This window comes from Malaclemys terrapin, chromosome 1 (genome assembly GCF_027887155.1).
Source record: "Malaclemys terrapin pileata isolate rMalTer1 chromosome 1, rMalTer1.hap1, whole genome shotgun sequence".
Classification (NCBI taxonomy): Eukaryota; Metazoa; Chordata; order Testudines; family Emydidae; genus Malaclemys; species Malaclemys terrapin.
The window spans coordinates 78,538,221-78,553,147 of NC_071505.1; the positions used below are offsets into that span (position 1 = coordinate 78,538,221).

The following is a 14,927-nucleotide window of genomic DNA, read 5'->3' on the forward strand; positions in this document are numbered from 1 at the left end:
AGACAAATACTCATTTTGGTCAATCTGGCCTGAGAGATAGACAATGGCTCTACCAAGGAATACCAACTGGTGACCCAGAAATGAAGTTAACATTTAAGATGCAGAGTTCTGCTTTACTTCAGGAAATCTCAACCTTAAAAATACCAAAAGCTCTGATCCCAGGGTTTTGAATTAATTTATTTCACTTTGCAAAGTTAGTACTGTTAATCCACTCTTGAAAAATTGTCACAAAAATGTACAGCCTAAGCTTGGAATCTCCTCACTCATCTTATCCTAATAATGAAAAAAACCCATGAGATTTAAATTCTTACTTTAAAACAAAAAAAGTTGTTTGTTCCTGGGTGTGTGGAATTTTATAAGGTTGTGCTTGACCATTTTAATGTGAAACAGGAACACAATATATTCAGTGTTATCATAAGTGTTTTGGATATTGAAACAAGTAACAGTGGTCCAAGTTCCACTATTGGTGTCAGCCTGCCTCTCTGGAGAGGATCTAAAAAGAAGAGAGGGACTCCATAATTGTGAAGCCTGATGGATAATATGTTGTGCCAAACTAACTGAAGACCCTGAGATCCATGTTAATGCTATTTTTTTAACCTATCCTTATCTTTAATGACAGCAGTTATTTATCCCAGCAATTCAAGTTTGGCCAGGGGCTAGTTTTTGGTCCTAATAAGTGTGGCAGGGACAAGAGCATCTTTAAATCATGCACCAAGAAAAGCTACCTAGTGGGCGGTTCTTCAGTTTGTTTTATTTTTCTTGTTACAAGGATAGATCTAGGTTCATTCTTCTTCCAGGAAACAAAATTACCTAGTAGTTACCTCAACGTACAGAGATTACCTTCCTTATTTCCATTTATCTAAAAGTCTTTCTTTTAAGACAAAGATTTTAAGTAAAATCACACTTTTTTTAAATTAAATATCTTGTACCAACAAAACATGGGAAATTCAGATTGAATTTGCTAAGATAGATACTTTTGAGTGTGTGCTAAAGAACAAAATTAGGATTGTAATGGAAAGGTAATTAAAACCCTAACATACAATCACCATCACAGCAACTACATAATGCACCTAACTGCAGATCAGGAGATCAGGTTCTACTCGGAGGTTTGTCATAGACTCTCTGTTTGATAATGGGCAAGTCACTTCACCTCTCTGTGCAACTGTTTCTCTCTGTAAAATGGGAATAATTGCACTTGCCCACATTTGTAAGTTGTTTAAGATCTACTGATCAAAGGTAACTATACACAGAAGGTGAAATTCTTGACTTCAACAGGCCCAGGATCTCACACTTAGTACTTTTAAGTAAGTAATAATTAACAAAACCATTTACTCATACATAGAGTACTCACAGCTGGGCAATGTTACTCAGAATGCAATTAGATATATCAGGGCTTTTACCTAAATGTTATTAACAAACTTAACTCTTATTACTCTCATTCCTAATAAGGCTAGAATCAGACTCCTGGAGTGAGATTCCTTGAGCACTTCCAGCAACTACTGGAATCAGGAAGGCCCACTATCATGTATAATTTTCCTTGGCTAAATATCCATTAATTCAATATGAAGGTTTCTGAAACTGATTGATTAATATAATCTTACTAGTTCATCATAATTTTTTTCAGATATTTTCAGATTCAAATTAATAATTATGCTCAGGATTCCAGTGTAAGTTAGATGCAAAATGATTCATGCTTATTTGACATAGACCAGTTTGATTTACCTTGAGAATGAGAGTTAAATGTTCGCACTACGCACTGACAACATATTGAATATATCTGTCTGTTTGGGCATACATTGTAATCCCTCTGACGTTTTTTAAGTGGTTATACCTAAAGCTAAGATTTTGTCATGGATATTTTTAGTAAGAGTCACTGATAGGTCATGAGCAATAAACAAAAATTCACAGAAGCCTGTGGTGTGTATATAATTTTACTAAAAATATCTATGACAAAATGGGTAGGAGAAGGGTCTAACACATTCCTGCTGGGGCTCTAAAGTCCCCACACTGCCCATGACAGCGGCAGCGGGGCAGCTGCAGGGGCCCCAGCTTGGAGCCTGGAGGGGCCCCCTTGATTAACGGTGGCCTGGAGCTCCTGTTGGAGCATCCCACTGCAGTGGCGGCTGGGAGCTGTGGGTCTTGGCTGACAGCTCCAGCCCCACAGCTGTCATATTGGTCTCTGGAAGTCACAGATTCCATGACTTTGTGATCTCTCTGACAAAATCCTAGCCTTATCTTATACCTTTTTTCCACTTTATGTCACCAATAGCTAACATCTCTACATTGTACTCAATATATTTTTAAAGGGGAAGTAGTAGTTGCATTGAATAGGAATTGAAACAAAGAATATAGAACCTAAAGTAGCCTTGGTCATTGGGCTTTTTTGTTGTTGTTACTATATCAAGCCATGTATTCGGCTACAAAAATTCAGATATAATTATGCAGTATAAAGGGAAAAACTCTCTCTTTGAGAAGATTACCTTATTTTTCTCAGAATCTAGACATAACATAATATCATTGATTATCCTCGTGAGATTATTGATGATTGAATAGTTACTTAAAACATCAGACATATCTGAAAATTTTTGCAGAAGATTATGCAGACTCTTTGAAAACTCAGGCACCATCAAATGCAACCAACAGTGATTAGGCTGTCAGGGAAGATAAAAAAGAAGAGAGGCAGATTAAACACCACACTTAACCAATTTTTGCATAAGTAATGCAGAATGTAAAAGTAGATTAAATTGTTCCTTCCAATTTGCATCATCTTGCACTTGTCTAAATTGTAATTCAACTAATATTATGTTGCCTGCTGTTCTCTTGAGTCCTTATGGTGCACCTTGCAATCCTCCTTGATCTTGGCTGACTTAATTATGTTATCAGAAAAGGTTGTCAGCATAATGTTACCCCTTCTTCTAGTTTGGGAATAAATGTCAAACCTCAGTTTGAGCATCTGATCTGTGGGCTACTAGAGTATTAACCTCTTTCCATGCCAAAATTGGCCATTTATTCCTACTCTTTCATATCATACCTACTTCTGTCTTTTTAATGACTTTGTCTGGAAAGCAATTGTCAAATAATCTTCATTTCACTACTGTTGCTACCCTACACTTATATAGCACCTTAAATCCAGGAGGATCTTTGAGTTAAGGTTCTGTTCTGAAAAATAAGTTTCTAAACTTGGCATTGTGGGATTCCACGATTGTTTTCTTAATTTCTGAGCAACTCTGCATAATTTACAAGAAACTGCTTCCCCCTCCAGTCTTTTTTTACTAAATGCCTGCCCTGCAAGCTCATCCTGGGTATGAAAGTCAACCTGAGGTTTTTCCTTCTCATGTACCCTTACCAATAAAAAGAATTAAGAGGCCAAGTTATGACCTCAGTTACAGCTGTGCAGTATTGTACTTCAAACACTTCAAATCATGCCCCAAGTGATACTTGTGCAACCACAAGTCAGTGGGTTTGCACAGGTTTAGCTGATTGCTTCTGTAATTGGAACCTAGTAAATCATTCTGTTGATGTACAGGAAGTAATAAAATACAGCAGGTGTTGGCTCTGCAGGACTAACATGAGTAAAAAGTAGAGAAACCTAAGTCATTATGCTAAGTAGACATGCCTGAATATATACACAGGCAGTAGATCTGTTAAACGAAAAAGGGACAGATTTATATACTGACCACTTTATATATAGAAATCTCTTCACAACAAACCATGCCTTTGTCACACAATGCGCTATTACACGTTGTAGGAAAGATTTAAAAAAAAGAGAGAATAATAATAGATATCAGTACAGTAAGTAAAACACTGGAATTTGTCTAGAACACTAAGCTATTATCTCAGCTCTTTATAAAGTTGCCATGGCATCTTTAGTGACCACCAGTGGTCAAAATTATGTTTTGTATTTCATATGAAACCTATGCCTTCAGTAGCACAGTGCCTGTCTCTAACTCCTCTTGCAGTACCTTGCATGATATTTGGAGTTCTTCCTTCCAAATACTGACATGCCCAGATTTTCTTCACCTTGTGAGATAGATCACAATACTAAAGTGTTATATTTGGTATTCCTTATATGTTCCAAAATTTCTTGTTGTGTTCAATCAGCATCACTTGGAGCTGAATGCTCTTCTAGCCTAGTTTACCTCCTATTCATTACCATTTACCTTACCATTAGTTCACCTTTCTGCATTTTTATGGGGGGGGGGGGGGAGAGAGGCATGCATACCTTCTAAGACTAAATAAACTATTGAGCAGTCTTCATGAGTAGTGAACAGGTTCACATTTACAGTTTAGCTTTACGTTACAATCTTCACTAACTTTGTCATTTTTGTGTAAAAGAAACCACAAAGTAGTATTACAGTATTTAGCATTACAGTATACCTCCTGGTATGAGTCCCATGTAAGGATGTAGCAAGCCGTATGTAATGTTGTTGTTGTGTTGGCCCCAGGGTATTAGACAAGGTGGGCGAGGAAATATCTTTTATTGGATCAGCTTCTGTTGGTGAGAGAAGTTTTGAGCTTACACAGAGCTCTTCCTTCCGGTCTGGGAATGGGAAACGTGTAACAAACCGTGACATTTTGGGCATTGTGCAATTGACAATGCCTGGCCTTGCCTCTCAGCTCCTTTTGTAGAGGAACACTAACAGAAGGGCAGTAGAAAGAGCAAAGAATAGAAGCCTTGTTGACGTTTATTCTGTAGTAGGGTTACCATAATCCAGCAATCAAAAAAGAGGATGGGAGGAGCCCCGCCCCTGTCCTGCCCTAGCCCCGCCCCATCCTGTCCTAGCCCCGCCCCTCCCACTTCCCCCCCTCAGAACCCCCAACCTTCCCCCCCACTCCTTGTCCCCTGACTGCCCCCTCCTGAGACCCTCCCCCCATCCTAACTGGCCCTCTAGGACTCTACCCCCTACCTGTACCCTGACTTCCCCAACCCTTATCCACACCCCCACCCCCAGACAGACCCCTGGGACTCCCATGCCCCATCCAACCACTCCCCACCCCCAGACAGCCCCCCCCCCAGAACTCCCGACCCATCTAAACCCCTCTGCTCCCTATCCCCTGACAGCTCCGATCCCTCTCCCCACTCCTGCCCCCTGACAGCCCCCCCCAGAACTCCCAACCCTCCCCCTTGTCCCCTGACTGCCGCCTCCTGGGACCCCTGCTCCTAACTGCCCTCCAGAATCCCACCCCCTACCTAAGCCTCCCTGTTCCTTGTCCCCTAACTGCCCCCTCCTAAGACCCCCCCCAAATGCCCCCCAGGACCCTACCCCTACCTGTACCCTGACTGCCCAAAACCTTATCCACACCCCCACCCCCAGAAAGCCCCCCCCGAACTCCCGACCCCCCCCGTCTCTTAACTGCCCCCTCCAGAACCTCCCTGCCCCTTCTCCGACCCCCTGCCCCCCTTGTTGTTGGCCTTTCTTCACCTAATGTCTGGTGAACTTGCTCAGAAACTGGGCAGCAGCGGGGGAGGAGCTCCAAACTGCCGGAGCCGATCTGCGATGCAGGGAGGGAGGGAGGAGAAGGAGCTCTCTCTGGCTGAGTGTCGGAGCCCCAAGTAAGTGACACCGGCCGGCCGGCAGCACTGTTAGCCACGCGTGCTCTGCATGGGGGGGAAGTCCGGACATTTACAAATCCCCCCCGGACGCTATTTTTAGCTTAAAAAGCCGGACATGTCCAGGGGAATCCGGACGAAATGGTAACCCTATTCTGTAGTAGAAACAGGTCTGATACTGTGCCCTTCCATACACTCCCAGTGGCCCAGACAGCTCATCACCTGCACTGACTCTGCTACCACTAGAGCAGCACTACAAGCAATATCTTGTAGTATAGAATACAAAAATTCTGTGTTTCCAGCATGATTCTATTTTGTTGCCCTTTCTGCTCAATAAGTGAGATCTCTAGGAGAGTCATGAAGGGCTCTGACTTAATAGTGCTGTCAGCAGACTGATGATATTCAGCTCTAAATTTTCTTCTCATCAGAGTCAAGCTGTGCACTTTCCTTGCTTTCTCAGTAGGGAAAGATCAAAGATAGGGATAAGAATAAGCTGGCTGAAGTGTGTTCAGAAACACAGATGTAATAATAGTTGACAGAGAGAAATAGCTAATGGAACTGAGGAATTTACCACTGCTCCATCTGCACTAGTTATTTCAGCCCCTGACAAAGAGATTTACATCTCTGGGTACTTTTTACCTGACTGCTCTTATACTCCCAGGAAGTAGCAGTAGAAGCTTTTTATCTTTCTGCATTTAGCTAAGAGATTGCAGCTTCTTTTCATTGGTTTAGACCATGCCTTTTACCTCCAGGTTAGACTTTGAGGCATTGTCTCTTCCTATTTATGTCTTGGTGAGTTAGTATTGCTGCTCTTTGTGAATACATATGGATGTCAGTTTTTAGATGTGATGCAGCCAGATGCCATGGCAATGAAAGCACTGTACTTTAATGAAATACATTGTACATCCAAAGTTTGCATGTTTTATAGGCACCAATTCCTAAAGACAATACTGCTGAAAGGAAACTTGTTGTGCCAAAACAAAACATAATTAATTCTAAACTATATTTAACTAATCAATGTAGGATGCAAACTAGACTAAATCAGATTAATACCTATTATAGGTTGTCATAGTATTATATGATGTTTTGGTGATTACAAAAGTCACATTCTTGTTCACTTTATGAACCAGGGAATCAGGATGGATAAAAAATAAAAATCAATATTTTTTCAATTAAAAACAAATCAGATTAAAAAAATTAAAGACAGTTATTCTTTTTAAATAAATCTATTTAAAATTAAATGTGAAATTTACAAATTACTTAAGAGCTAAATTTTATTTATTAAAATTTTATATTAAATGACAAATAATATTAAGCAGTACATGTTTTCTGCCAAGTTTTAGAGAAACTAAGAGCACTAAATTGGTGGAAGCCATTGGTTAAGAATCTGGAATTAGAGTTTGCTGAAGTGTTAAACCAGTTTGACAGTAGTAGTCTCTTCTGCAGATGCAGAGAGAATATTTTCTTCAGTCCAGTTCATTAAAAGTAAAAACCAATAGTTGAAAAAGCAAGAAACCTTGTTTTCTTCTTCCAATCTATGAATAAAACTGGCTATGAGAGGATGAGATCTACTAGCTCTAAAATCATGAAGGAACTGGTGACCAGAAACATGTTAGTCTGTATCAGCAAAAAGAACAAGGAGTACTTGTGGCACCTTAGAGACTAAAAAAAATTATTTGAGCATAAGCTTTCATGGGCTAAAACCCACTTCACTGGATGCATGCAGTGGAGAATACAGTAGGAAAATATATATATATATATATATATATATATATATATATATATATATATATATATACACACACACACACACACACACACACACACACACACACACACACACACACACACACACACACAGGACATGAAAAAATGGGTATTGCCATACTAACTATAACAAGAGTAATCAAATAAGGTGAGCTATTATCAGCAGGAGAAAAAAAAACTTTTGTAGTGATAATCAGGATGGCCCATTTCCAACAGTTGACAAGAAGGTGTGAGTAACAGTAGGTGGAAAAATTAGCATGGGGAAATAGGTTTTACTTTGTGTAATGATCCATTGACTCCCAGTCTTTATTCAAGCCTAATTTAATGGTGTCCAGTCTGCAAATTAATTCCAATTCTGCAGTTTCTCGTTGGAGTATGTTTTTGAAGTTTTGTTATTGGAGTATTGCAAAATTGAGGTCCATAACTGAGTGACCAGGGAGGCTGAAGTGTTCTCCGACTGGTTTTTGAATGTTATAATTCTTGACGTCTGATTTGTGTCCATTTATTCTTTTGCGTAGAGACTGTCCGGTTTGTCATGTGTGGCTACAGTAGCCTGTTACTATTTCCTTGTTTCTGGATTATTGCTGTTTGGGACACATCAAAAATCATAATCTACAATATATTTTAGACCATATAGGATTCAGAAAGGACTCCTTTCTGATGCAAAGAAAATATTTTGTTCTGCTGAGTTTAATTAGCCTAAGATATCAGGTATAATTTGCACTCCTTCAGGTTCAAGTGGGATTTTTGGTTCGTGCAAACCTCCAAGCTTCAATAGAACTCAACCATCTATTTTGCCACAGTGCAACACTGATGCCACATACACATTAAGGTTGGACAGACTATTGTATTTTGGGGGTCTAAAAAACCCCCCAAAAGAAACAAAAAACCCAAAACAAAACCCCCAAAATCCTCATGGATTTTTGATAAATTCATGGAGGATAGATCCATCAATGGGTATTAGCCAGGATGGGCGGGGATGGTGTCCCTAGCCTCTGTTTGCAGGAGGCTGGGAATGAGTGACAGGGGATAGATCAGTTGATGATTACCTGTTCTGTTCATTCCCTCTGGGGCACCTAGCATTGGCCACTATCGGAGGACAGGCTACTGGGCTAGATGGACCTTTGGTCTCAACCAGTATGGCCGCTCTTACTTTCTACTTATATATAATATAATGTGCACAATTACTTAGAGACTTGACACTTTAAGGCCAGAAGGGACGATCATGATCATCTACTCTGACCTTGTGCATATTGCAGGCCACAGAACCTTACACACCCACTCCTGTAATAGATCCCTAACCTCTGGCTGAGTTACTGAAGTCCTCAAATCTTGATTTAAAGAATTCAAATAGCAGAGAATCAACCATTTACTCTCGTTCAAACCAGCAAGTGACCCATGCCTCACACTGCGGAGGAGGGCAAACCCCCTCCTCCTCCTCAGGGTCTCTCCCAATCTGACCTGGGTGGAAATTCTCTCCTGACCCCAAATATGGGGACCAGTTAGACACTGGGCATGTGGGCAAAACCCACCAGCCAGATACTTGGTAAATAATTCTCTGTAGTAACTCAGAGCCCTTCCCCTTCTTCTGTCCCATCACCTGCTACTAGCAGTCACAGATCGGCTACATTGTAAGCAGTTTCATATCATCCCCATGCCAAATTTAACAAGCTCAATCTTGAAGACAGTTAGGTTTTTTGTCTCCACTGCTGTCCTTGGGAGGCTGTTCCAGAACTTCACTCCTCTGATTATTAGAAATCTTCAATCAATTTCAAGCCTAAACTTATTGATGGCCACTTTATAGACATTTGTTCTTGTGCCAACTTGTTCCTTAACTTGAACACCAGGGAGGAAGAGGAATTATTTCTTACAATTATATCTTCCCTCAGTCTTCATTTTGTTAGTCTAAACAAGCCCAGTACCTTAAGATTCCTCTTGTAAAGTAGGTTTTCCATTCCTTAGATCATCCTACTAGCTCTTCTCTGCACCTGTTCCAGTTTGAATTAATCTTTCTTAATTGCACACAGTATTTCAAATGAGTCTCACCAGTGCCTTGTATAATGGTACTAACACTTCCCTGTCTCTACTGAAAATACCTCATCTGATGCATCCAAGGATCGCATTAGCTTTCTTCACACCCAAATCAAATTGATGGCTCATAGATTTGGGTGTATTGGTCGATCACAGAACGACTTTCTCCTCCTCCGTCACTTCCAACTGATACATCCACAGTTTATAGCAAAAAATCTTGTTAGTTTCAAAGTGCATCACCTTGCACTTTGCACTGTTAAATTTCTATTTCTATTGCTCCTGTTTTCAAGGTCATCCAAATTGTCTTGTATGATATTCCAGTCCTGGTCCGCATTGGCAACTCCCAACCTTTGTGTCATCCACAAATTTTACTAGCACACTCCCACTTCTCATGCCAATGTCATTAACAAAAACATTGAATAAGATTTGACCCAAGACTGATCCTTGAGGAATTCCACTAGTAACCTCCCTCCAGCCTGACAGTTCACCTTTCTGCATGACTCGTTGTAGCCTCCCCAGTTCCTTACCCTCCTTTTGAGTCTCACATTAATCCCCATTTTCTCCAATTTAATTAATAATTTTCCACATGGACCTGTATCAACTACTTTACTGAAATCCAAGAAGTTTAGACCTACTGCATTTTTCTTTGGGTAGAAAATTGGTTATCTTCTCAACGGAAGAGATCAGGTTGGACTGACAATCTACCTTTTGTAAAAATATGTTGCATTTCCCCCGAATTACCATTTACTTATATATAACTAACTACTCTCTCTTTCACAATTTGTTCTAAGACCTTGCATATAATTCAGGTCAAACTAACAGGTCTATAGTTTCATGGATCACTTTGTTCCCTTTCCTAAATAGAGGTACCATATTTGCAATTCTCCACTCAGAGTACGACCCCTGAGTTTACAGATCATTAAAACTCCTTGCTATTGGGCTAAAATTCATTTGCATGTTCCTTTAATAGGCTTGGATAGAGATTATCCAGGCCCTGCAATTTGGTTCAATTAATATGTTTGAGTTCTACCTCGGATATGGTAATTTCTACTTCCATATCCTTGTTCCCATTAGTCACCCTGCCATGGCCTCCAAGCTCCTCATTACCCTTATTAAAAACTGAGGCAAAATATTCATTTAGGTGTTGGTCCATACCTAAATTAATCTTTAATCTCAAACCCATCCTCAGTGCTAAGTGGTCCCCTTTCTTTCCTTGCTTTCTTTTTATTTATATGGCTAAAGTGCCTTTCAATATTGGTTTAATTTCCTTTGCAAGGTCCAGCTCTCCTGATCTTTTGGTAGTTCTCACTTTCCCCCTATGCTTTCTGATCTCCAACAGGTGGCTTCCCATGCTGATCCATCTCTTCTTCCACTCCTTGCAGGTCTTCTGCTTTTTCTTAATAAGCAGTCCACAATGTTTATCCAGTTTGGTTTGCAACCCTTACCTACATTTCCCCCCCTTGCTTGGGATTCAAGCTTCAAATAGCTTCTGTAACTGTCACTTAAAGTAATTCCAAGCCTTCTCCACATTCAGATCCTTGAGTTCTTCAGTCCAGTCCACTTCCCTAAATCTGTAATTTTTTAAAAAAAGTTTGCCCTTTTGAAATCAAGGATCCTAGTTGCAGAGGTATTTTTGTTAATTCATTTTAAACTAAATGAAAGAATAAAATCATGATCACTCAAATCAAAATTGTTCTTTACAACCAGTTCTTCTACGAGGTCCTCGCTTCTTACCAATACTAAATTTAAAATGGCATCACGTCTTGTTGGTTTAATGACTGTTTGGTGAAGAAATCGGTCAGCTATCACATCCAGGAATATCTGACCCTACCTTTTATTAGTAGCCCTTGTTCTCTGATATATATCTGGGAAATGAAAGCCCCATAATCACACAATTCCCAGTAGTATTTATCTCATTAAAAACATTAAAGAGGTCTTTATCCATATCCAAATCAGATCCTGGGGGTCTGTAGCAGACCCCAAGCACTATTCCATTGGAGCCTCAGTTACCTTTGTTCCCCAAAGTGTCCCAACAGATTCTGTTTTATCCATCACTTCTAATTTCTTAATAACCTACCTCGTCATTAATATATTATGCTACTCCTCCCCCTATGCCTTTATTTCTGTCTTTCCTGAACAGCACATACCCTTCAATATCTGTATTCCAGTCATGACTATTATTCCACCATATATATTTCTGTTATCTCTATAAGATCTGGTTTCACTTCCTGAAACAGTAGTTCTGCTTCCTCTTTTTTGTTATCCAAACTCCTTGCATGGTTGCACAGACATCTTAGTTTTTTCTGCATGGCTTCATCCAGATTTCTTGCCTAATTAGATACAATCATTTTACTGCCAGTATCGCCTACGTGACTGTTACTGTCAGTGGTACTGATGCTATCATTTCTCTTGTTGTCCATTCTCCTATCCTCTCTTGTTCCTTTCTCCATTGCTATATCCTCTTTTAATGCAAGTAATGGCTTAGATCATATGGTCATTGGGCTATCATTAGCCAGGCATTAGTTTGGTATATTGCTCAAAGTAATTTATACTTTTGGCACTTCTTTCACTCTAAAGATATCTATACCAGGGCTTTCTCAAATCATATATATTTTTTTAATTTTGAGCTTATGTCAGTGTAGCAATCTTTCAAATGTAATCCTTCATAAAATGAACAGTAGGCCATTTGAGGGAAACTTTAAAACCAGAACTAATATCAGATCACCCTAAGGCAATATTTCCAGGTGTGTATTCTTTAGATCATCACATGATTTGTAAACTTTTTAAAAAGCATATTTTAAGAGTGGTTATAAACTACAGTATGATGCAGGAAAAAAAGAGTGATGCAAAGCATTACGTGAGTGAAATACAATATTGTCCTAATCCCTCAGCAGCTTCATTAAGGAAACAGTTACTGAAACAATCAGTCTCTGGATGTTTCTTTTTCTTTTAGCAGCTTCTTATGTACATATTGTGGAAATGCTAATAAAACACATGTTCTTGCCACAAAACATTGTAGAGTATGTTCTCCAACATAAATAAAAACAAGTTATTTATCCAAACAACAAACAATATGTTCCTCATTCCCACTCAATAAAGTGGATAATGATTGAAATCTGACTATTTCCCAAAGAAAAGGTCTAAAAAAATGAAAGGTTTTGCAAGATTTCTGTAACTAGCAAGATTTTTTGTGACTGAAGCACTGATGTCCAAGACATACAGAGCTGCAGCCATCATTGCCTGGCTATTTTATTGGGATTGATTTCAAGTGATTGTACATACCAGAGTGTCCATCTTCTGAACATACCTAAGGGTTATCATATAATCATTTGGAAGATTTCCAACCTAGAACAAACAGGTAATAAAGAATATATTAGTGTTTGGTAAGAAAATGAAGGCTTTGTTTTAGTCATTGTAGTTAATATACATTTTATAAAGTATAGAACACAATTTCTAGAAATTACTTATCAGTTGCAAATAACTTAAGTCAGTTTTTAGGGATTGTGTACATAAGAACATAAGGATGGCAATACTGGGTCAGACCAAAGGTCAATCTAGCCCAGTATCCTGTCTTCCAACAGTGGCTAATGCCAGGTGCTTCAGAGGGAATCAACATAACAGGTAATCATCATATGATCCGTTCCCTGTTGCCCATTCCCAGCTTCATGCAAACAGAGGCTAGGGAAACCATCTCTACCCAACCCGGTTAAAAACCATTGATGGACCTATCCTCTTTATCTAGTTCTTTTTTGAACCCTGTTAGAGTCTTGGCCTTCAAAACATCCTCTGGAAAAGAGTTCCACCGGATGACTCTGCGTTGGGTAAAAAAAAACTTTTGTTTGTTTTAAACCTGCTGCCTATTAATTTCATTTGGTGACCCCTTGTTTGCTTTTCCATTATCTCCCTACTCTTCACAGATCCATGTTGACCTTATTCACAGAGGTCATCTCAAGGCACAATCTAAGATGGTAATACTGTGAAAGAGCAGACAGTTTAAGACTCAGGCTTCAAGCACAGAAGGGACCATTATGATCATCTAGTCTGACCTCTTGCATATTGCAGGCCACAGAACCTCACTCACTCCTGAAATAGACCCCTAATCTCTCACTGAGTTACTGTAGTCCTCAAATCATGTTTTAAAGACTTCAAGTTATAGAGAATTCACCATTTACACTAGTTTAAACCTGCAAGTGACCCCTGCCCCATGCTGCACAGGAAGGTGAAAACCCCCCAGGATCTCTGCCAATCTGACCCAGGGGAAAATTCCTTACTGACCCCAAATATGGTGATCAGTTAGACCCTAAGCATGTGGGCCAGATCTCCAGGCAGATAACTGGGAAAGAATTATCTGTAGTAACTCAATGCCCTCCCCATCTGGTGTCTTGTCTCCGGCAGTTGGGGATTTTTACTACTGGCAGTTTCCAATGGGCCACATGCCATTATAGGCACTCTCATCATCCTATCCTCTCCATAAACTTATCAACCTCAGTCTTGCAGCCAGTTAGGTTTTTTGCTCCCATTGCTTCCCTTGAAAGGCTGTTGCAGAACTTCACTCCTCTGAGGATTAGAAACCTTCACCTAATTTCAAGCCTAAACTTGTTGATGTCCAGTTTATATCCATTTGTTCTTGTGTCCACATTGGTGCTTACCTTAAATAATGCCTCTCCCTCTCTTGTATTTATCCCTCTGATGTATTTATAGAAAGTAATCATATCTAACCTCAGCCTTCTTTTGGTTAGGCTAAACATGTAAGCTATTTGAGTCTCCTCTCATAAAGTAGGTTTTCCATTCCTCGGATCATTCTAGCAGCCCTTCTCTGCACCTGTTCCAGTTTGAATTAATCCTTCTTAAACATCGGAGACCAGAATTGCACACAGTATTCCTGATAAGGTCTCACCAGTGCCTTGTATAACGGTACTAACACTTGCCTGTCTCTACTGGAAATACCTCACTTGATGCATCCTAGGCTGCATTAGCCTTTTTCATGGCCGCATTACATTAACAGCTCATTGTCATTGTGTGATAGACTTGCATGTATTGGTCATTCTCCTCCTCTGTTGCTTCCAACTGATAAGTCCCCATCTTATAGCAAAAATTCTTGTTGTTAGTCCCCAAATGCACTTTGCACTATTAAATTTTATCCCATTTCTATTACTCCAGTTTACACGGTTATCCAGATCTTCTTGTATGATATTCCGGCCCTCCTCTGTATTGGCTATACATCCCAACTTTGTGTCATCCGCAAACTTTATTAGCACCCTCTCACTTTTTGTGCCAAGGTTATTTAATAAAAATGTTAAAGAAGATTTGTCCGAAGACCGATCCCTGAGGTACTCCACTAGTAACCTCCCTCCAGCCTGACAGTTCATCTTTCAGAATGACCAGTCGTAGTCACCCCTTTAACCAATTCCGTATCCACCTGTCAATTCTCATATCAATCCTCATCTTCTTCAGTTTAACTAATCCCATTTCCCATATGGAACTGTATCAAAGGATTTACTGAAATCCAAGAAGATTAGATCTACTGCATTTCCTTTCTCTAAAAAAATCAGTCATCTTCTCAAAGAAAAAGATCATG

The 14,927-nt window shown here is 39.7% G+C and overlaps 1 protein-coding gene across 3 annotated transcripts in view; it reads right to left on the reverse strand.

The window, feature by feature from the left end:
• KITLG (KIT ligand) overlaps window positions 1–14,927 on the reverse strand; it is a 76,597-nt gene that overhangs the window by 19,719 nt on the left and 41,951 nt on the right. For all 3 annotated transcript variants that reach the window (XM_054027665.1, XM_054027662.1, XM_054027674.1), the window contains exons 3-4: window positions 12,632–12,694; window positions 2,481–2,651 (exon numbers count right to left, since the gene is read on the reverse strand). In XM_054027665.1, coding sequence (XP_053883640.1) covers window positions 2,481–2,651; window positions 12,632–12,694 — 234 coding nt within the window. The remainder of the gene's footprint in view (window positions 1–2,480; window positions 2,652–12,631; window positions 12,695–14,927) is intronic.